General features: G+C 44.2%; 3 protein-coding genes and 1 pseudogene across 3 annotated transcripts in view; all 4 read right to left on the reverse strand.

Annotated features, from left to right (window-relative positions):
* Window positions 1-1,495: 1,495 nt before the first annotated feature.
* On the reverse strand, window positions 1,496-2,441 carry LOC148214332 (uncharacterized; annotated as a pseudogene).
* Window positions 2,442-3,412: 971 nt separating this feature from the next.
* On the reverse strand, window positions 3,413-19,639 carry SKA1 (spindle and kinetochore associated complex subunit 1). The gene is made up of 7 exons (XM_007429312.4): window positions 19,494-19,639; window positions 17,132-17,233; window positions 15,702-15,826; window positions 14,703-14,794; window positions 12,947-13,084; window positions 7,692-7,861; window positions 3,413-5,797 (listed from the first exon to the last, which is right to left on the reverse strand). Exons 1-7 carry the CDS (start codon window positions 19,552-19,554, stop codon window positions 5,649-5,651), a joined length of 837 nt encoding a protein of 278 aa, XP_007429374.1. The 5' UTR covers window positions 19,555-19,639; the 3' UTR covers window positions 3,413-5,648.
* LOC148214333 (uncharacterized) lies at window positions 8,428-11,529 on the reverse strand. The gene is made up of 2 exons (XM_088152988.1): window positions 10,617-11,529; window positions 8,428-8,462 (listed from the first exon to the last, which is right to left on the reverse strand). The coding sequence occupies exons 1-2, from the start codon at window positions 11,524-11,526 to the stop codon at window positions 8,428-8,430; spliced, it is 945 nt and encodes a 314-aa protein (XP_088009114.1). The 5' UTR covers window positions 11,527-11,529.
* Window positions 19,640-21,384: 1,745 nt separating the features above from the next.
* Window positions 21,385-23,710, reverse strand: part of LOC103059498 (tetraspanin-36-like) — a 32,219-nt gene continuing 29,893 nt past the window's right edge. Inside the window, exon 7 of the mRNA XM_088152777.1 lies at window positions 21,385-23,025. Within this exon, the coding sequence (XP_088008903.1) occupies window positions 22,939-23,025 (87 nt within the window). The 3' untranslated portion in view covers window positions 21,385-22,938. The remainder of the gene's footprint in view (window positions 23,026-23,710) is intronic.

Raw genomic sequence — 23,710 nt, forward strand, 5'->3', positions numbered from 1 at the left:
TGTCAGGTGGGTTCCACCTCTTAATTTCAATTCCCCACAAACTGAGCTCCATAACTTTTTATAATCTCTGATCATACCAGTCTATGATAAACCAGTTTGTTTTAACCACAGTCTGTTAAACATAATAGCTGGGATTCCTATACTGTGATAAGCAAGAGCATAATCTGCTTTGGGGGGCTGAATGTCTGGTGTGCAACCAGCCAATGTGTTTTGGAAACCATGATTTATGGATTCATATGATGAACAAAATCGCCATTATGGTTTGCTCAGGAAACCATGGCTTAAATAACTTGCTGAACGTAACATTTAAACCAATAAGAGTCAGTTTTGCAAATTGGAGTATTTTACATTATTTGTTGGAGGTCCTGACCAATTCCTGGTTTGTTTTCCATCTTCTTTTAGTTGTTTTTCTTTTGCCATTCTGCATATTGGTTAAATCAGAGGGTAGACCACGTGGGGAGGCAGGGGGGTTAAAGCATTTTCATGGCCTTCAAGATCTGCAGGGGTATGATGGTGGTTGGTATTGTCAGTGGAAGAGTCATTGTGTTTAGATACGACTAGCAGAGCTTCATCTATCTATGATGGCCCTTATTTCTGGAGAAAACATCTGCACAAACTTAATACTGTTTTGGAATCATAGTCCTGGAGGAGAATCCAGAAATGGCCTGAGAGGCCACATGTGCCTTCAGCTTGCCCAGCTTGGGGTCAAAGATTTATCAGGAATGCAGAAACAAATCTGGATTAAGCCTAGAAACCACAAACATGTTCCTCCATTTGTACATCATGCTAAGCCAGGATGGAACCACTTATCTAGGTTTGAGGGTTGCAGCAGGCTTGGTAGCACACTGAGAGCTGCGCTCCTGAGAGGGGGGTTAAGAGGCCCCCATTTCAACCTTAAATCTCCCCCCCAAATGCAAAAAAGAAGCAAGGGAAAGGGGAAAAAACCCTACTAGGTCCCTAACTTTCCCCCTTTCTTCTATGATTAGATATAAATGTATAAAATATATAAAAATGCTACTGAAAAAAGGATATTCAGCAAGATTGGTAACTCCCATTAAAATAAACTGTCTGCATTTTCTTACGCTTTTAAGAAAGAATTAGAGAGAAAAATGAAAGGTGCCAACCAGCTAAATGCTGATCAAAGAAGTTAGTCTGTCCCAAACAGAAAAACAAAAAGCTAAAAAATTAATACACTTTATCCTGATTCCCTGCTAAAGGTTTGCAGAACAAGATCTGGGGTTTCAGTCTGGGAAGATTCTTGCTAGAGGTTGTAGCTAATAAACATAACTGGACTGAATTTGCACTGTCTCTTGGAGTTATTATTTATTATTATTATTTATTTGACTTGTCCCCACCCATCTCCCCACAACGGGGGACTCTGGGCGGCTTACAACAAACTAAAATCAGAAATACAATTTAAAGTTATAAAAACCAAACATTACAAAAATAAAAAAGCTAAAAAATCCAAGAGGCCGATAGGGGCCACACCAGGCCATTAAGGGGCCAGCCAACCCCATTTCTGATATCCTCCCTCCCCGCCCCAGGCCAGATGGCAGAGCCAAGTCTTCAAATCCCTCCGAAAGGCCTGGAGTGAGGGGGCCTGTCTCACCTCCGGGGGCAAGATGTTCCAAAGGGCGGGGACCACAGCAGAGAAGGCCCGCCTTCTGGACCCCGCTAGTCGAAGTTCTTTTACCGCGGGGATCCGGAGCATGCCCTCTCTGTGAGATCGGGTGGGACGGGTTGAGATCATGGGGGCAAGGCGGTCCTTCAGGTAACCTGCCCCCATGCCACATAGGGCTTGAAAGGTGATAACCAACACCTTGAATTGGACCCGAAAGCAAACCGGTACCCAATGCAGCTCACGGAGCAGAGGTGTTATATGGGTCCTTCTTCGGGCCCCAAAAATTGCTCGCGCGGCCGCATTCTGGACCAGCTGAAGCTTCCGGATATTCTTCAAGGGTAGCCCCATGTAGAGCGCATTGCAGTAGTCTATCTGGGAGATAACAAGGGCATGAGTGACTGTTCGCAAGGCATCCCGATCCAGGAAAGGGCATAACTGGTGCACAACCCGAAGCTGTGCAAAAGCCGTCCTGGCCACGGCTGCCACCTGCTCTTTGAGCAGGAGCTGTGAGTCCAGGAGGACCCCCAAATTACGCACTGGGTCTGTCTGGGGCAGTGCTACCCCATCCAAGACCACCGATGACAACGTCCCGGATACAGAGGAGCCAGTAAGAGCCACAGAGCCACAGCCACTCCATCTTGCCAGGGTTCAGCTGGAGCCTGTTGTTCCCCATCCAGACCCTCACAGCCTCCAGGCACCACGAGAGGGTGGTCACAGTATCACTTACCTCACCAGGGATGGAGATGTATAGTTGAGTATCATCAGCATACTGATGATACCTCATCCCATGATGACGGATGATCTCACCCAGCGGCTTCATATAGATGTTGAAAAGGAGCAGAGAGAGAACCGAACCCTGCGGCACCCCACAAAGAAGGGGCCGAGGATGGGACCTCTCGCTCCCTATCACCACCGATTGGGATCAGCCCTGGAGAAAGGAGGTGAACCAGCACAAAACTCTGCCACCCACCCCCATATCCCTGAGCCGTCCCAATAGGATACCATGGTCGACGGTATCGAACGCCGCTGAGAGATCAAGGAGAGCAAGGATGGTCGCACTACCACCATCCTGCTCCTGCCAGAGATCATCCATAAGTGCGACCAATGCTGTTTCCGTTCCATAGCCGGGCCTGAAACCTGACTGATAAGGGTCCAGATAATCTGTTTCCTCCAGGACCCTTTGGAGCTGCGAAGCCACCACTTTCTCAACCACCTTCCCCAAGAAGGGGAGGTGGGAGACTGGACGAAAGTTGTCCAGTACAGTAAGATCCAGGGAGGGCTTCTTGAGGAGGGGGTGCACCAACGCCTCTTTAAAGGGCACTGGAAACATTCCCTCCTGCAAGGATGCCTTAACCATCGCCTGGATCCAACCACACGTCACCTCCCGAGCTGCTTTCACCAGCCAGGAGGGGCATGGGTCCGGATGACAAGTGGTGGCCCTCACAGTCCGGAGGATCCTGTCCACTTCCTCAGGAACCACAGGATCAAACCGTTCCCAGCTAACTAGGCAAGAACGATCCCCTGGTATCTCCCCAGACCCTGCACCACGCTCGGAGTCCAACTTGGAATGAATCCGAGCGATTTTATCCTGCAGGTGCTCTGCAAATTCCTCCATGCGGCCCTGCAAATGAACCACCACATCCCCCTTACCAAGGAGGGACCTGGTGATCCCAAACAGGACCGCCGGGCGGCACTCTGCAGACGCAATAAGGGCGGAGGAGTTCCTTGGGCTAGGCCTGACATCAAGGAACTCCAAGAGACAGTGCAAATTCAGTCCAGTCATGTTTATTAGTGACAACCTCTAGCAAGAATCTTCCCAGACTGAAACCCCAGCTCCCAAAGTCCTCCAGCCACAAAAGTGTGAATTCCTCAGGGAGGTGCCAGTCTCATCCTCTTGTTGCTCCCACACTCCTCCAGCGAGCTAAGAAAATGTTTATCTCCCTGAGCCTGGCCTTCATAATCCCATTCCATCACAAAAACACAGTAAAGGATTTAATTAGAGTAAGAACATGAACAGAATGACCAATGAAGGATAACGAATGATCCACATCTAAAATGTGACAGGATTGAGAAAAATATTGGCCAAAAAAAGGGTTCAAGAATAATATTTGAGATGGTGGACAAGATAGGACTGCTGCCCTTGAGTCGGAATAAATTCCTCCAATTAAGAACTGAGGAAGTGTATAAACTAAATCAACAGCGTGAGATGCTTAGGTTAGACAAACTGGATGGACCACAGAGTGGGGAGTTAAAGTTAACCTGTCCAGTTTGTCTTTCTTGCCATCTTTTATTTTTCACTTATTAATTTTATTTCTCTTGTGTTAGTTGTGAGCTGCCCAGAGTCCTTGGGAGTCAGGCGACCTACAAATTTGAGGAAGGAAGGGAGGAAGGGGATGTTAAGCTTATAAACAGGACAAATCACAAAACAGACCTGAAAAATGACAGCGTCTGCCATATAACAGCTTTTTTCCCTAGAATTATTAGAGGCAGCAGAAATGTATGAACATCCACGTAATTTAAATAGGGAGAAAGGTTATCATCTGTCACCTGCATGGTTAACAATTGGTCATGGGCACCTAGCTGCTTTGAACGCAATCCTTTCTTTAGAAGGATGTGACCTTCGTTGTCATTTCAGATCTGCTCTGTGAAAGATAGCAACAAAATATTGTATCCTATGGCATTCCTGGAAGTAATTTCACCATATCCATTTTAACATAATTGCATCCACCAAGAGTCAAGCTTGTCCTGAAGATTTTACTTGATCCATGCAGGTAGAAACGATTACCTGTGATGAATATTTTGGCAGGTGATGACTCAAAACATTCCTGCTATTGTTTGAAAGGAAAGTGGTGACATCCCCTTGGTGCTATGTATCCCTAGTAGCACAGAGAGAATTTTTGTCAAATAATTCTAAGAGTCATTAGGCTTTTTTTTTTTTTTTTTATCTGCGCTCAGTCGTTACCGACTCTGCAGTGACTGCTTGGACGAGTCCTTGCAGTTTTCAAGGCAATTGTTTCGGAAGTGGTTTGCCAGAGCCTCCTTCCTAGGGCAGAGCCCAGCTGGCGAGCGCAGGAGGCGGGGTTTCCGTTGCTTCACGCCCTTTTTGGGCGCGCACGGTTACCGGCAACTGCTCCCGACTCCTTTTTTGTAAGGCGCCGCCAGCTTTTTTCCTCCCACTGGAGTGAGAGTACCCATTTATCTACTCACGTGAGTTTTCGAACTGTTGGGTTTTACAGGAACTGGGGAGGAAACAGGAGCTCACCCTGCTAACGCGAAGGCTGGACTCGAACCACTGAAGTGTCAACCATTTCTGGGCGGCAACTTTCAGCATCATTAAGCCGCTGCGCCACTGCGTCCCCCGTCATTAGGCTAGAGGATTCTAATACTGTATCTGGTCAAACCATTAATTGGGCTCCAATACAAAAACCTGTGTTTCTAAACTTTTGTCAGTATTTCAATTATTCCAGGTTTTCAGCACAGGTTTTTAGTCTGAAAAATCTTACAAGCTTCTCTTGGATCCCTCCAAAGGAATCCTTTTCCCTGAAATCTCATTTCAGGAGGAAATCTTCGCCAATGTTTTTTACGAACAGACACAGCGATTCCCGCGTATTCCTACACCCAACCGTTCTTTTGCACATTCATTTGCTTCTCTGGTTTATTAGTTTATTAGTAATGCAATAATTCCAAAGCTCAAGTTCCAAAGGCTTTGAGCAAATCAAGTTTCAAACACTTAGGCTATTAAGCTTCTAATGTTGCTAAATTAAATGTCTTAAACTCATCAAGTAGAAAATTAAAGTGGAGTGAGGGGGTGGGGAGGAAAAACTGTGAAATGCATACATTGGTCCAATGTCTTCATCGCTGCAGACAGCTAAAATCTTTGTCCCATTACAAACATTTTATTAATGCCAGCAAAACCCATCTTTTCTAATAATAATGGCAGGAAGGAAGTGAAACAAAGAAATAGCATTGCCAGGGGAAAAATCAATGTCCACAACAACGACCAATAATTTTTAGCGTCTTGGATGCTTCAGCAGATGGCATAGCGGACAAGTCGAGATCCTCGGATTTCTCGCACTCGGTGGCAATGTCGCAAGATGGTCAGGATGCTGTGAAAACGTTTGTCTACCTTCAGCTGGGTGAACTCTTCAATATCAGCCTCCACAATAAAATATTCACCTGGGGAGACACAATGTTTTATTTGGGGGTCAAATACATTCTGAAAGCATCTGGAAGTCCTGCCTTGGCAACAAGTATCTACGTTTGCATTGCTAGTCTTATTTTGGCCACCCCTAAAGAATCTTGGATACTGTAGTTTGTCAAGGGGCTGAGGACTGTTGGAGATCCCAGGCTCTTCCACACCATGATGGTATACAAAGAAAAGCACTTAGTTGGTTTCAGAAAATAATACAGGCAGTTCTCACTTAACAACCATTCATTTAGTGACTGTTCAAAGTTACAACAGTACTGAACAAAGGGACTTACAACTGGTCCTCGCACTTACAACTGTCGCAATACCCCTGTGGTCACATGATCGCAATCCAGACACTTGGCAACCAGCTCACACTTACAACGGTTGCAGCATCCCAGGGTCACGTGATCGCCATTTGTGACTTTCCCAGCCAGCTTCCAGCAAGCAAAATCAGTGGGGAACCATGTGATTCACTTAACAGCTGCAGTGATTCACTTAATGACCACTGCAGAAAAAGATCATAATATCAGGTGCAACTCGCTTAACAACCGCCCCACTTAACAATGAATTTTCCAGTCCCTGTTGTGGTTGTTAAGCAAGGACTACCTGTATGTAGATTTTCTTTCAGTATAACATGGAAACACAATAATTTTCCTCTCGTTCCAGGGCCTCTAGCCAATTCTTCTTTGGTCACCCAGTGATCTTTCCCAAACCCAAAAGAACTGTTTCCCAGGAGACACAGGAATGACAAAAAATTTGGTGCCTTCTTCCTAGGATGTCAAGCTAAGGAGCAAATTATTGCTCTAGCTGCCTCTTTCTCCGCTTACCAGCCAGAACAATTTATTTCCAATTGGGAAAAACTACAATGGAAGATCAAATTTCAGGGCGGGCTACATCCTGACTAATATGTTCTAAGACAAGAGGACAGTGGAGGAAAGACCCCTACTGAAGGTGCAAAAGCATGCTAGAATATCACGCTACCTAATACCAAGTCAGACCATTGGCCCACCTAGCCACTGTCAACCTTACCCACCTGGAAAATCTCCAGGTTTTTAGAGAGTACAGTGCCTTCCTCAAAATTATCTGTGAATAACTATTTTTTTTCATAATTGGAGATGTTAGGAACTCATCTCAGAAACTTCTGCATACAAAGCATGTGCAGTCTTGCCATGCCATGAATCTTCGTCCTTAAGGAAACGTGGCTTAAGATAACCCTCAAGTCTGGGACTGCACTCACATTTCTTGCAAAACACCATCAGTTCTTTCAGCAAGGAAAAACACCCCAAAGGTTGATTGTAAAAGGACCCAGTTCGACCCTGACATCTTCAGGCAAGGCTGAGAAAGTCCCTTCTCTGAAATCCTGTGACCAAATCTATGCAGATTGGTAAGAGAGCTAGGGAGACCAGTGTTCTCACTCTGGGGCTAGTTCACATATCGTGCTAAGTCACAGTGTTGTTTAGCATGTTGTGAACTCAGCTGGTTTGTTGCATACACCATGATTAAGCAAATCATGGCATGGTGCCATGGGCAGCTTCCTACAACCCAGTTTGTGTCTAGTGTAGACAACCCTGAAGATTGAAATAAGCATCAACTTTTACTGGCAACCCCCTTAGGTATGGAACTAGATGTCGTACTTTATTTTCACTAGAGAGAAATCAAGATTACCATCTTCCCAAACCTACTGTCTTCTAGGTCATGAGGGGAGGGTACTAGATTATGGAATGCTTTCTCTCTTTTTCCTTTCTCTTGATTTTTCTGTATTTTAATTTTTTTTTTGAAAGCATAATAAAATTTATATTAAAAAAAAAAAGATTATGGAAGGCTGCTAGGTATCCTCTTCCCATAGCAGTTACAAAACATACACTTCAGTTAAAAACCTACCTTTTGTGTCTTTGGTTTCTTCTTCCTGGAATCGGAAGTAGAGATTCCTGGTTGTGTTCAACATGGTTTTAGTCGGCTGGCGCATGATACTGTATTTGCTAGCAACGGCTTTGTTAATCTCTGCAATGACCATGTTCACTTGGCTGTATGTTAGACGGCCTTTCATGTACCTTCAGAGGAGAAGACAACAGCTTAACACAACCAGTAAATCTGAAAGCTACAGTTCTTTTCCAAAGCACACATGTAATGTGAGAATGACATATATTTGTATAGGACAGGAGTGGAGAGGATGAGCATCCCTGCCAGATGTTGCTGCAATAGTTTCCAGAATTTCTCACATTTGACCAAGTTGTCAAGGCTGCTAAGCTGACATCCATTGCTAGTCACCTAGTGAGGAACTTGAACTATATCATAGTATCCTGCTGGGCCTTCACTGTTCACATCCAAGTCAGACAAAAATCCCCAAACACTTCTTAGGCCGCTGCTTTATAAACACTTTGGGGCTCTCGCACGTGAAACAGCAGCAGGCTTGGCCTGGATGGGAAACCACAGTCAGATCTGGCTCTTCAAGGAATGCACCTCCATAACAGATCTTCCTTCCCAATCTTGGGGGTTCTGAGTAGGGCACTGCTCTCCCCAAAACTGGGAGGGCTGTGACAAAAGTTCACCTTAATCCCTATGTAAATTCTAGGCATTGTATGTTGGACTGGGCAGACTCAGGCTGAAATCCTCAGGGTCAGCGAGCTTGCAGTACTGTCAGTCCCTGCTCAGCTAAGCAAGACCAAGGAAGCAAGAATTATACACTTCAGGAAGGTGTCTTTAATGTTAACTGGGAGTAAATGCAGAATGTTGGAAACTTCAGGGGGAATTTCCAGCCCTCAGGCAGAGAGTCTTTGAAGGATTGGGAATGGTTTTTCCCACCTAGACTAAGTCACCATTTAAGAGAAAAGGTCATACTAGTCTCCCTCCTATCTCCCACTTCTTTGTGTCTAGCTTTCCTTCCACTACTCTCCCAGCCTCCCCACGATCTCACCAACTGCTTTTGTGCCAGTCACACACTCTCAGGTCAACCGAGCAGATAAGTATGTTGTAGGCCTTCTTTCACATGCACCATCTTGACCTCTCAGGAGAAAGGCAAGTTGTAAACAAAAGGTGGAACTTCTGAAGACTGAGGGTACATACAAGATAGAGAGAGGCCCTGGGTCCAGGAGGACTTGCAGTGGAAAATGATCCAAGCATCTGCAGCCAAAACTTAACTGGAGTCTTCCCAAGGAACAGAGCCTTGGATTCCCTCGATCCTCTATTAATCCTTCTCCCAGAGATCCAGATGCCCCCCCTCCCCCCCCCCCGTTGGCATTCTGAAGAACCATAAAGACCTGCCTGTTCTCTCAGGCCTTGGGCTAGGGTGATTGGAGGCCTGCTTTGTTGATGTTACTTGTTGGTAGGATGAACTGTGACCCCTGGAAGGTCTTTGCAAGTATTTATTTATTTTTATTTATTTCTATGTCAAATTTATATCACCGCCCAACTCCCCCACAAGGAGGGACTCTGGGCGGTTCACAACAAAACCATTTAAAATCAGTAAAAACATAAATAATACAAATATAAAATACAATTATTAAATACAATAAAATCCAAGAGATGGTGATATTATTTCAGCCTGTGACCAGATAATATCAGTCAAAGGTAAGACTAGGGAACCAGCCAACCCCAAAACTGACTATTCCCATCCCCACCCCGTAAGTGATGACAAAACCAGGTCTTCAGGGTTTTTTTTGAAGTCTAAAAGGGAGGGGGCCAACCTCACTTCTGGGGGAAGGGTGTTCCAAAGGGCAGGGGCTACTGCAGAGAAGGCTCGCCTCCTGGACCCTGTCAGATGAAATTCTCTTGCAGACGGGGTCCGTAGCATGCCCTCTCTGCATGACCAGGTGGGTTGATGTAACAGGGATGAGATGGTCCTTCAGGTACCCTGGACTCATGCCACATAGGGCTTTAAAGGTGATAAACAACACCTTGAATTGGATCTGGAAGCAAACTGGCATCCAATGCAGCTCACGGAGCAAAGGTATTATATGTGCTGATCCTGATGCACCTAAAATCGCCCGCGCGGCCGCATTCTGGACCAGTTGAAGCTTCCGGATACTCTTCAAGGGTAGCCCCAAGTAGAGCGCATTAAAATAGTCTATATGAGAGATGACTAGGGCATGAGTGACTGTTCGAAGGGGCTCTCGGTCCAGGAAAGGATGTAACTGGTGAACCACACGAAGTTGCACAAAGGCCCTCCTGGCCACGACTGCCACCTACTCTTCGAACAGGAGTTGTGAGTCCAGGAGGACCCCCACGTTACGCACTGGATCTGTCTGGGGCAGTGCAACCCCATCCAGAACCAAAGATGGCAAATTCCTAGGGACCAAGGGGCCATTAACCCACAGCCACTCCATCTTGCCAGGGTTCAGCTGAAGCCTGTTGTTCCCCATCCAGATCCCCACAGCCTCCAGGCACCTGGAAAGGGCAGCCACAGCATCACTTACTTCCCCCGGGATGGAGATGTATAACTGAGTATCATCGGCATATTGATGATACCTCACCCCGTGGAGACGGATGATCTCACCCAGCGGTTTCATGTAGATGTTAAAAAGGAGAGGAGAGAGTACCGAACCCTGTGGCACCCTATAAAGGAGGGGCCGTGGGCCCGATCTCTCCTCCCCTATCAACACCGACTGGGACCAGCCCTGGAGGAAGGAGGCAAACCAACGCAAGACTACGCCGCCCACCCCCAACTCCCTGAATCGGTCCAGGATACCCTGGTCAATGGTATCGAAAGCCGCTGAGAGGTCAAGGAGAGCCAGGATGGATGCACAACCCCCATCCCACCCCCGCCAGAGATCATCCATAAGTGCGACCAATGCTGTTTCTGTTCCATACCTGGGCCTGAAACCTGACTAAAAGGGATCCAGATAATCTGTATCATCCAGAATCCTCTGGAGCTGCAGAGCCACCACCTTCTCAACCACCTTTCCCATAAAGGGGAGGTGGGAGACTGGACGAAAATTATCCAGGACAGTAGGGTCCAACGATGGTTTCTTGAGGAGGGGGTGCACCAGCACCTCCTTAAAGGTCGCTGGGAACACCCCCGTATCAAGGATGTATTAAGCATCATCAGGGCCCAACCACACATCCCCTCCCTGGCTGCCCTCACCAGCCAGGAGGGACATGGATCTAAAGGGCATGTGGTGGCATTTACAGCCTGGAGGATCCTGTCCACTTCCTCAGGACCAAAAGGATCAAACTGGTCCCAGATAACTCGGCAAAGACGTTCCCCGAGCATCTCACCAGACCATGCCTCATGTTTGGCGTCCAACTTAGAACGGATCCGAGCGACTTTATCCTGCAGATGCTCAGAAAATTCCTCAGCACGGTCCTGTAGATGATTTTCTGAACCCCCTCCCCCCAACAGGGATCGGGTGATTCTAAACAGGGCCGCTGGGTGGCATTCTGTGGATGCAATAAGAGCGGAGAAATACTGACGTTTCACCGCTCTTACCGCTACAAGGTAGGCCTTAACCGCGGCTCTAGCTTGTGTTCGGTTGGGTTTGGTCCTTGTCTTCTTCCAGTGGCGCTCCAGGAGTCTCTTAACCTTCTTCAGAACCCTCAGCTCCTCCATATACCATGGGGAGCAATGGGCTCGAATGGGCAAGAGGGGCCACACAGGCACAATCCTGTCCAAGGCCCCAGCCACTGCCCTATTCCAGGCAGCAGCCAGAGCCTCCGCTGGACCGTGCAGCAAGACCTCAGGGATAACCCCCAGCTCCTTCTGAAACCCTAATGGGTCCATCAATTGCCGGGGGCGGACCGATCAAATAGGTCCTGCCTCCCTGCGGAGGGGGGCGACATGAGAGAACCTCAAGGCCACCAGGGTGTGATCTGACCATGGCAACGGGGAAAGATGTAACTCTCCCCTCAGGTCACATTGCCACTGCTCCAAGAAGACTAAATCCGGTGTGAGTCCACTGTCTTGAGTCGGGTCCTGAATAATCCGAGTCAGGCCCATGGTCGTCATGGTGGCCATGAACTCCCGGGCTGCCTCCGAGGTTCATCCCAGGGATGGCAGATTGAAGTCCCCCAGAACCATAAGCCTGGGAGACTCCACCGCCACCCCCAAGATGAACTCAGCTTAGGCAGGGAGGTCGCTATGCAGCAGGGAGGCTGGTAAAGCAGCAACATTCCCAACCGATCACAGGCCCCCAACTTGAAAAACAGGGTCTCACAACCGGTTACTTGTGGAGCAGGGCCCTTGAAGTATTTTCAGTATTGTACAAGTATTGCTGCAAACCCACATTTTCCAGTTTCCCTTGAGATGGAGGCTAGTTGGTGTTTGTTCGTTGGTATGTAAATGTGTGACTTTAACTTTTTCTCTAACGAATTTAGCCAATTATCCCACTGTTCCACCTAGTCAAGACAGTTCTGAATCTTGATTCTATCTTCTGCAATGTGGTTACCTCCCTCCACCAATTTTGCATGATTTCCACATTTTAGTTTCCTCTGTGCCCTCATCTGAGCCATTAATACTATCTTTGAACATCAGTGAACCCCAATCAAGCTATTCAGGATCTCTCACTGAATATGGCTTTTCAGTCAGTGAATGAGCCCCAACTGTATTATCTTTTGGCCCACATTACATTTTGAGAGTGTTATTGATCTTGCTGTTTTCTGAGCTTACTACTGTCCAATAAATATTGACAAAGGATCCAGTTACTGACTGAATCATTGAGCAACAACACACAGCCTCATCAAATGCAGCTAAATATATCAACTATTCTGTACATGGTTTTTTTTTAAAGAATCAACAAAATATATCATTTGGGCTCAAGATAATCAGTTGGACTACAAAAAGGAAATAAGAATGGCACCTTTGGTTTCATTGTGTAACAACTGCACATTAAGCATAGACTTCTCCTCATTTTTATGAAGAGGATGTAGAGGAAAAGAAAATCTAGCAGAAAGAACAGCACATTGTCCAAAACACGCTGTTAAAGATCAGCCAGTTCCAAAGCCATCTCACTCCACTGGGAGCCTTCTACACACTACATACACTGGACCTCAACATTCATAATCCCCTACTCACTATAGTCCTGCACTGGCTGGGAATTATGATGGCTCAAATCCAGCACAAAGTAGCAAGCACCAGATTGAGATTGCTCTGGAAAAAGAGCTATGGAAACGCAGGTCATCTTTGCTTCATGCAGATTACTCACGGGGGGACGTTCTCAAACTCCTCCACCGTTATGAAGGGTGCTTCTTTAATGCACTTGGAGATTTTAGCTGGCTTCTTTGCAGGCTTACTGTCCTCAGCCTTGCATGGTTCCTTCTCCTTTTGGGTTATGCCCAGTGAACTACAATACAAGCAGAGAGAGTCCACCAAAAACTGACCATGCAAGTGACTATAAACACAATCCGTCAATTTTGGTATTAGCTGCAAGGAAGATGATATAATTTCCTTTGCTTTTGCTGCATTTTCCTGGCAGAGACAGGAATTTTTGCAAAAGGCAAGGGGGAAGAAAAACCAGACTCAAGTGCCAATTGTCCAAGAAATATTAATCGGCAAACTATAGCAGAATACAAACATGAATTTTCACTATGGATAGGTTTACTTGGTAAGCTCTCAGACTACATAAAACCGTATAGCTTTGTTTGCAGAGCTAAGCCTTGTCTTTGGGGAATACGGACTAGCAAAGAAAAGCGCGCACTTGTCACTTAGCATGTGAGAGAGCTGGGGAAACTTCTTTAAGCTTAGTTCAGTCCATGTGTGCTGCTTTGGAGTTTAGGGCAGAAGACAATCTGCAGCTCCTAAGCATATTTTTTGTCATCCTTCAGAGTTCCTTCCAAATTAAAGCAATATATTTAGATCTGGCCAACCCTAGTTCACTACAGTATATTCTTTATTTGTCTCTTTAAAAAGAAATAGTAGCAGAAGCAACTGGAGCTTCTTTCTTTCTGCTCAAGTCAGACTAAGCAGCCCATCAGCACAAAATCAGTCCTGGTGCAATTTTATGTCGATCAAAGTGTTTTCTTTCTTAATCGTTCTTCCAGCTATCACCGTGGATTGCTTGAAAGAACCTGTAGAGAAAGTATTGTGTCCTTATCAGGTATACTGTAGGTAGACCTTGCTTACTAACCACCTTGTTTAGTGATCGTTCGAAGTTTTGATGGCACTAAAAAAGTAACTTTACAACCAGGCATCACATTTCTGACCATTGCAGTATCCCACGGTCAATGATTGCCATTTCTGCACTTTACAGCCAGCTTCTGACAAGCAGAGCCAATGGAGAAGCCAGCAGTAAAATCGCAAGTCACGGTCGTGTAATGTCTTGCTTAACAACTGTTATTTGCTTAACAACCACAGCGGAAGTGAGGTCGTAAGTCTGTTGTGGTCACGCGATCTCTTGGTTAACTACCACATCGCTTAGTGACAGAGTTGCCAGTCCCCAATGTGGTTTAAGCGAGAACTACCTGAATCCCTTACTGGTGGAAGAGCTGGAAAGGAATACAGCTGGCTGAGAGCTTTGATGAGACACATGACCAGGGTCCCTTGCATTCTTGTGATCATAGGCCACAAAGATTAGAAATTGCCAGCAAGAGCACAATCTTTTTCAAAAGCAGGGCTTCTAGCCTTTAAGGGTTTGCTTTTCCCCCCAGACTTTGATAGCACATCTTCCTGGCAGTTCCTTGGACCAAATAAACTCTGCTTCCAAGTGCTCACCCCCAAACCTTGCTGTTTCAAATCAAGGAGCTGCACTGCATAAGGACAAGGCGCGTGTGAGCTTAGTTGTGTAAATTAGGGTCATCCTCTCCAGGTTAAAATTTGGAAAACACTGTGTGTTTCCTCATTGTGCCTTTCTCTTATGCACCTCGGTAACCAAAGAGATTGAGAAAGCACAGCACTCAGTCCCGAAGGACTGGGGGGCCCCGCTAAAAGGCCTGGGATTCCCGCCTTGTTGACAGGAAACAGACCTGCTGGGCACGGCTTGGGGAAGGTAAATCGGCATGTTTTCTCCGAGATGCTGGGCTTCAAGATGGCTCCTCTCCACTGACTCTTGCAGCTCCTGTAATTAGAAATACTGATGTACAACGCTGAGAGTATCATGTGTTGGCAGCTGGTGGCATGTGGTGAAAATCAAGTGGATCAATTCAACCAGTTTCTCGTTTGGGGATATAACCTCAGAAATGGTTTAAGCTAAGCCCATCTAGGAGGCCCCCATTTTTCTCTTTAAAAATACAGTAAGTAAATATAGAAAGCAATATAAAACACTCCAAGAACAATAAAAGCAAAATGATAGCTTTTGGCCTAGAAAAAATACAGGGTCCTTTCCTGAAATTTTTATTCTCAAAATATTATAAATAATGACCATTTTCACATCAAAATACCATGACAGAATTCTTTTGATGCCTAAAGAAAATACTTCAGTTATACTAGTGATACAAATTCCATCCTATCCTTCATCAAACCGTACATTCAGATGCTTCGGTTGGTTTCCAGTATTGTGCAAAGCTTATTTTAGTCACTCTGAGTTAACAAAAGTTGCACACTTTATTTACTTTTCACGTATTTACTAGATTTATTTCCCGCCTTTTATTTATTTTTGTTTTTTATTTATTTATATTTCAAATGTGTCACCGCCCATCTCACTGTGGGGTGACTCTTTTAGGAACTCAAGGTAGCTGATGTGAGGAAATTCCTAAAAGAAGTAGCTTTTAGTAATTGTGCTAAAACAAGCAGTCCCCAAAACACACAGGGAGCTTTTGTAGCTAAGAGTGAAATAAGTAGCACAAGGGATTAGTAGTTAGGATTCATTTGTAACTCTTATCTGGTCCTCTGGTGAAGAAGACACTATAGCATTCTAGAATAATTTAATAGGTACATGGGACATCCACTTAAGATGCTTAACATTTCTAGCAGTAACCAGAAAATGCATTTTGTTAAGGTTCCGGGGCACCAAATGCCATTAGTACCTTGAGTTGACTCTGTAGTCTCTCCTGATGGTGACATTCCTCTTCCAATTTATTGAGGAGGCTATTTAAGAGAAACATTTCATGGACTACCTTACTGAGCACTGTCTTCAAAGATGGGTCCTGGTCTACAAATAAAGGAGATCAATCGGTAACACGAAAAAAGTAGTTCTCACCCAAAATCACTTTACGTTGAAGATAAGCCATTTCCTCATCATGTTAGTACTGAAAATTGCTGACTGATGTCTTCCCCTTCATAACGTGAAATCTCTCAGAACGTCTACTTTATTTCTATAACTGAGGGTTATAGGTAAGGGTAAGTCTTCAGCTAATACTTTTACAATATGGGTTTTGATGCCAGTCATTCAAGAACTTTATAGAACTGGCCAAAACATGAGCCAGCAATGTGATGCAGCTGCTAAACAGACAAATGCTATCCTGGGATGACTGAAGAGGAGCACAGAGCCATGCCACGGGAAATAGTTGTTCCACTCTGCCCTAATCAGACCCAATTTGGAGTATGATGTCCAGTTCTGGGCACCACAATTCAAAAAGGACAAACTGGAGCAAATTGGAACAACTTTAGAGAAGCCTACCAAGATAGCGAAGGGTCTCGTAAGGAATGATTAAAGGACCTGGGAATGTTTAACCTACAGAAAATAGACATCTTCAAATATGTGAATGACTTTCACACAGAAGATGTACTTATTCTCTGTTATGCTAGAGGATGGGACCAGAATGAGCGTGTTAAAACTGAAAGAATGTCAGTCTATGGTTATAGGAGTTGTTAACTAGTGAGATTGGCTGCCACATAAAGCGTGAGTTCTCCTTCACTAGAGAGCTTCAAATAGCAGCTCTGTGGTCATCTCACAGAGATTTGTAGTGGATCCTGAACTGAGTAGCAGATTAGACTAAATATCCTCTAAAGCAGTGCTTCTCAACCTTGGGAACCTGAAGACGTGTGGACTTCAACTCCCAGAATTCCCCAGCCAACCATTCCCAAGGTTGAGAAACACTGTTCTAAAGTCTCTTCAACTGTATCTTTCTAAGTAAGTAAGTCCAGCATTTGGCATCAAACAGTGACCAAGCAGATGTATTGAGGAAGCTTGTAGCAGAAACAGGAAAGTAATAATGCTTTTGTGGTTGTTTAAGATATTCTGTCTGCGATTCAGGAATTATTGCAGCATTAATTCTCACTGTAATTGTTCAGTCTGCTTGTAAAATTGTCTCAATTGGCAGGTGCCACCCCTTTGATGGCAGTAAATTCCATAGTTTGTACCTTGTATAAAGACAATGAAATAGTCTGCAAATATTATATTTATTAAACTGGCATTTTTCCATGCATATATTACCAGCAGACTCCCGAAGCAATCTGCAAAACAGTATTGCATAAATCACATCAGTTCTGGCCTGAAAATATTAAATTCTCTTACCTATTTTTCTCAGCTGAAGTGACTTCTTGATATTTGTGATCTTGGAGTTGACATGAAAGCATAAATCATTTAAATCTGAAGAGATAGTATCACATTTTCTTGCTTTAAGAGGGGAGAAGGAAAAATAGATTAATGTTCAGTTTAAAGATTACAATAGCTAACATTCTCATTTTCATGCTTTTGTCAGGAAAACAAGTATTTTTATCCATTTGCAGTAGATACGGACATATTTAATATTGTAGGCAGAGGTGGCACAAAGACAGAAACAGCAAAAAAAAAAATGAATAAAAGTATTATAAAAATTAAAAGTATTATAATGGCACGTTTTACACAACATTTTCACACTTTTGTAAGAAATACAAGTATTTTTACAAATCTGTAATAGATACGGAAATATTTAATATCATATGACGAATGCAAAAACAAAGAAAGCATTCTTTAGTTGAGAATGAAAAACAATTAATCTCTTTACTTACAACCAGTAGAGTGGCTGTATTTTATTAAAAGAGAAGGTAGGCTTCATGGAATGGTTTTCCAAAAGAATCTCAGATAATTCCAAAAATGCTAAAAGGGAGGTAGGGTTCTGTACAAAATGAGAAACCAAGGAACAAAAATGTACCTCCAGGACTGGAAGTCTATCACGGGCTTTTTGTTCTTGTTTCCAGCAGCCTGGGGACACAAGAGCCAGTGGTCCTGGAGCAGGAAGCCCTACCAGTCTACTGGAGGTTGCTGAGAGATGTACTACCTGATGTCCTTCACAGGAGATTGCACTACAGTTCCTATCCTCTTAGCCAGCATAGGAGTTGTAGTCCCACTGATGCAGAGAATACTCATTTGGAAAGGCTGTAGTGGATGATCAATGGAGTAGAAACTGACAGGCTGACAGAAGGGAGAGTGTTTAACCTTGAAAAGAGAAGATTGAAGGCAGCATCCGATACCACTCTTCAGGCAGACTCTGGTTGAAGGTTAGGACAAACTTACTAACATTAGGAGCAGCTACGCATTGGAAGCAGTGACCCAGAGCCACACTGCATGTTCTGCTTCGAACCAATTTGTTCAGATCTCCAGAGAAGATAGCCAGCTTAGATGGGCTTTTTAGAATCTAATTTCTTCCTTTACAACAATTTTTAAGAGGGATCCCAATCTAGGGTCCACTACAGCAAGCCACCCAGAAGTCTTAAAATAAAATTAGAAAAATTAAAGCCATAAAGGAGGACCAGTGCAATGACAGAAACATATCAAGTGACAAGACGACACGTGGTACTTAGAGGCAATCATGCCTCAGTCATTCCTTTTCTTATTACTTTTATTTATCTATTTAATGGATGCGCAATTAGCAAAACAATCTTTAAAAAAATTCAAAAATTAGAAAAGGGACAACCCCAAACAGATTAAAAATACAAACTAGGAAAGAAATGGAAGAAGGAACAACAACAACAATATCTACCTTATATTTTATACTTGTCAATAGTCATGGGTTTACTACTGAATACAGTTCTATAATATAGCCACCCAGAGTTGTTGAGAGTCGGGCGGCATACGAGTTTAATATACTATCTACAAAATATTACTGTAAAATATCACACCATCTTTGCCCTAGTAGGGCAAAGGAAGCTCCCTTTGATTAACAGTAAATACTGCCTTTTCTAAAATGGATCACACGTTTCCAACAATCATTCCTTGACATCTGGAATAACATCCCATTTCCAATTTCTTGCCACCCCCCTCTGGGGCTTGATACATCCACAACTCCTGATAAACAATCAATGCCAGATCTTTGGTACTATATCGTTCAACATCACTTTAACATTTAAAGACCCAGCAGAAGCATTCCCACAAGATGCAAGATCTGGTGCTTGCTTATAGCCATGGTTTGTTTCTGGTGGCTTAGCCCAAAGTTTCTCAAGCTGGGCAACTTGCAGATGGGTGGACTGCAGGCTGGCTGGGGGATTCTGGGAGTTGAAGTCCACCCATCTTCAACTTGCCCAGATTGAGAAACTTTGGGCTAAGCCTATTGAGGGAACTCGGCTGCTGGGTGGGTTAATGCTCTGAGGCTCTGCATGAACCCAGAAAATGGCTAACCCCAATAACCAGGTTCAGCACGTGTGAATGCAGACAGAGAAAAGGATGGGAGAAACATTAATATTATATCACTAATTAATATTCTGTATAATAATAATGTGATTTAATATATAACAATAATGTGATATAATATAACGTATTAATGTAATAATATAAAATATAGTTATTACGCAATATAATATAATAAATATGATATTTATTTAATATATTTAATATATTTATTTAATATATTTAATATTATAATATTAAAGAGAAAGTCAGAAGGGCGTCACGGTCTCACCGTCAGCATCACCGGGCCGCGCGAATGCCGCCTTGTCCTCTTCCATATCCACGATCCGCATCTACACGAACCGAGCGTCTCCTTCCAGCGGCGACTCGTTCGCATTCAAACGACCCCGCTCAAGCGGTTGGGCATCGCAAATCGCGCGAGAGCTCGGTCATCTCGCCGCTGGGCGCGCCGGCGCGTTCCGAACCTCGGAAGTGGTGACGGATTCCGCCATAGATGAAAAATATAGAGCGGCACACGAGTGTTGGGAGGTAGAAATTATAGAGTCGCGCAGCATCGTCACACTTCGGGGGAAAAGTGGATTGTAACGTTGGAAAGGAACGGGGCTGGTTTGGGCCTCATTGAGGAATGGGGATTCTGGAAGTTGTACCAGTTATCTGAGGGGAGACTTGTTTGGAAGATAAGTCCCTTTGAACTAAGGGAAATAATTCAGAAGCCCCCCCCCCCCGGCTTCTGAATTGACAGGCATGGGGAACTCCATCATTAGGGTGGTCTTTAAAGTTTGGCTCGGATGAAGTTTTTCCTCCTGAATGTTCGGACACTCGGGGATAGGACTGCCAGATCTGAGCTGCAAACATCTAAACCGGTGTTTCTCAATCTCAGCAACTTTTAAAATATATGGACTTCAACTCCCAGAGTTCCTCAGCCAACCATGACAGAAAGAAGAGAAAAGTCTCCAAAAGCCAAACCTGCATCCAAAAATATGTCTATCATTGTGGTCTATGAATTCTTTAGCCCAGGTTCTGGCACTCTAGGCGCTGATTCCTCTATGGTCAAGACCTTGAGTGCCTGAAGTGGGATGGGAGTACTATCATGGCAGGAATTCTGACCAAAGAGATGTTACGGGCAAGAGCGGCATCACTCCACCGGAAGTTCGAGTGGTGGAACCTCTGTTCCTATTCAGCCTCACGATGGAGCGGTAGCCGAATGGAAGCCTGAAGTGAGGGGCGAGACTGGGAACTCAACACTTCCGGTATTCAAGCGAAGGGAGAGCCGAAGTCTAGCGGTAGCGATCTTTTGCTCGCAACCGCAGCTTCCGAGTTATTTGGGAAAGCTTAGCCAAACCATTCAGAGTGGTTCTTAGCCGTAAACTGGGTTTACCCAACACTCTTAACCAGGTCAAAAAGTCAAGTCTTGCATTCACACAACATACTTAGTTCGTTTTAACCAAGTCTTTGTGTTCTTTGTGCCTTTGCAAGTCATTGAATATTTTGTAGTTTGATGTACTGTGCTAAGCTACATAAAAGTTGGTTCAATCACGGGTTGTGTGAATGCAACCCTAGGAAACAAATGAGAAGATCCAGGAATTTTCTATAGTAAGTGGACAGTCCGGCTTCTCAGTCCTCACCTAGGGATGTTCCTGGCAGAGCTTGGCTGGATTCCGAAGCTCACCAGGGTTGGGCCTGACTGGCACTGGGATGGGAGACCACCAAGCGATTCCAGGGCTCAAGGCTAGACTGGGACATTAAAAAAAAAAATTCAAGAAGGCAGCAATTAGCATAGTACTTCCATACTGCTCCATACTGCCAACCCCATGAAAGTGTCAGTGGAGCCATGAGGACCCGCGTTCATCTTGGAGACTTTCTCTATTGTGTGTGGTGTTGTAGAAAAGTCATTGAATATTTTACATTCCATGTATGGTAGGAACCCAGAAAATGGATGGGGAAAAGAATAATAATCCCAGAACAGGGCAGGGGCAAAGCACTTCCACATTGTCCACGTTGCCTGTGAAGTCACCAGAAGTCAAGCTTAACCAAAATAACTTAGTGTTCTTGTGCGATACGTAACTATTTTCCCCTCTGGCTTTTCCAGCATGATCCCCTAATTCTCACAGGACGTTTCAATTGTCCTCTGCCACTTTCAAATGAAATAAAAGACTGCATGCTTGTTTTTGAAATATTTTATTTATGGTTTAAGGAGCGTCCTTATGTAATCTAAATAGTCATTTATACTCAAGAAATTAATGAGAAATGTTTTGAAAAAACAAATCTGTTGCTTCTTTTTTTCAGCAACGCCTATGCTAAGTTGCTTCTCAACTTAGGAAGGAAGTCAGCAAGGAAAAGTCAGAACATAAAGAAGATGTTTGATCATATCCTGGTAAGTCAACATCCTTCATCTGGAGACACTGTTTTTAATGCCGTCTAACAGTGCAGAATAAAATCAAGCTCCAGCTGCTACTGAAATTAAAGTAGCATCACGTGTTTGATATATTTCCAGGCACACCCTGAAATTTTACTCACCTGCGGCGTGTACTGGATTACTGGACCAAGAATAGACTCAAGTCAAACTGGAGCATCCATTGAATAAAGACTAATAATATCAGCCACATATCCCTAGATCAGCCTTATCCAACCTGGTGCCTCCGGAGTACATAACTACTAGGTGAAGATACGGCTGGGATTAAGCAATCAATCCATCACTTCTGAAGTGTTCCTGCAACTCTGCTTTAGTTCTATAGCTCAACAGATTTGTAGCTGGGGACTGTAGTTAATTTTGGCAGAGTAGAACTAAGGATGCAGTGATAACAGGAGTAGGCATACTTTTTTCAGGTGTGAGGCTCTGACAGATATTTAGAGCAGATTATCTTTCTCTGCTTAAAGTCTGAAGCCCATTTTAGGGGTTATGCTACAACTTTATTGGGCTTCCCTATATGAATTGTCAATTTGGGGAACCTGTGCCGCCAGAATTCAATCTTAGACCTCAAGAGCTAAAAAAAGGGAAGCCAGGAACCTGTAGGCAGCTCTGGACTACCCAACTCTTGATCAAAAGAATTCACAGTGTCAGAAATTTAATGGATGGCGATATTCACTTGGAAATGCTGAAAACTCCCAGATGAAGTTTGCATATGTCCAAACCCGCAAGTTATTCCAGAAAATGCCAGTAACTATAGTAAAAGCAATTGTCGGCCTTTATACCTGCAGTTTTTCTTGGGAGAAGAATCCAGCTTACATCCAAGCCAACCTCTGTTCTCGAGATTTACCTCGGAGTGGAATTCAAAATGTCTAATGTTGAGTCACCTCCACTAGATTTCAGAGGTTTGCTATAAACATATAGCCCTTTATTATATACCAGTGGACCAGCCAATCAGGGAAGGGGAAAAAAAGCACCTTGTGTGAAAAATAATTTTTAAAGTATATTCAAAGATAGATTCACAAATTGCACGAAACACTGGAATCGCCCACCTTGGTCTGTCTTTTCTGGGGAATGTCTCCACCTGCTGTTAAGAAAAGTACCCCTTAATTTCAGCTGCATCAGAGAAATCTCAGGGCTATAAGGATGTTAATGCCAACTCATTTCACATTTAATACAACTTCTGAAAGCCAGTGTAATCTCCCTCAGGACTGCATAAAAAGTAGGCTCATGCTTTCTACTCAAGACATTTTTTTACGTCCATTTTTGTTCATGGAAATCCCAAAAGGGAAAGTCCTCCATTTTTCGGTCAGGCAAACACTCCTGAGTTCAGGGGCTGATAACCGCTGTTTTCTTTCTTGCAGGCCAAGAAGCAGATGCCAACCATTCCAAACAACTGAAATGAAGAAAACTGCAATTAATCTTTCAGGCTACATACTTAGCATCCTTTATAGGATTTACAGTTTGAAACTGAATTGTTCTCCTCCTAGATATGAATATCTGGCCACTTAACAATCTCTCCACAACTATTCATTTTCATTTCTCAGTGTCTGTCAAGTTCAGTTTTCCCCTCCTTAGGGTCTTCCAGATGTTCTGGATGTAGATGTTACATGCTATATCCATCCCAGTTAGGCAGTCCTTGGCCATGGCAGCTGGTGACTACGAAGGTTGGAGTCCAACACATCAAGTGGGGAACCCACTGGAGAGTACCAAGGGAGTTAGAGGTCAGGGCTAAACAACCTGGTGCTCTCCAGATGTTTGGGGCTTCATAATAACCCAACAGAAGAGGTTGTACCATGGAAGTGCTCAGTGGGATTCATAGACCAGAGTGTCTGGAGGGCACCAGGTTGCCTACCCCTTCTTTGGAATCAACGGAGAGGCACTAAATCGCACTGCAAAATATTGTTCGGTCATTTCTTCACTTGCTTGCAGATGGTGCTATTGCCCCGCTCTGCTTTAAGACAGGTTGTGGTTAACATCAGAACAAAGTTGAGAACACCCCAGTAGTGGATTTGACTCCATAATTTGCTTGGCTTTGACTTATTACATTGTGTAGTTTCTAACCATGGTTTGCAGCCTGA

The sequence above is a fragment of the Python bivittatus genome, unplaced genomic scaffold (assembly GCF_059951505.1).
Source record: "Python bivittatus isolate LINGU-HERP-01145 unplaced genomic scaffold, Pbiv_v1 ctg000570_np1212, whole genome shotgun sequence".
Classification (NCBI taxonomy): domain Eukaryota; kingdom Metazoa; phylum Chordata; class Lepidosauria; order Squamata; family Pythonidae; genus Python; species Python bivittatus.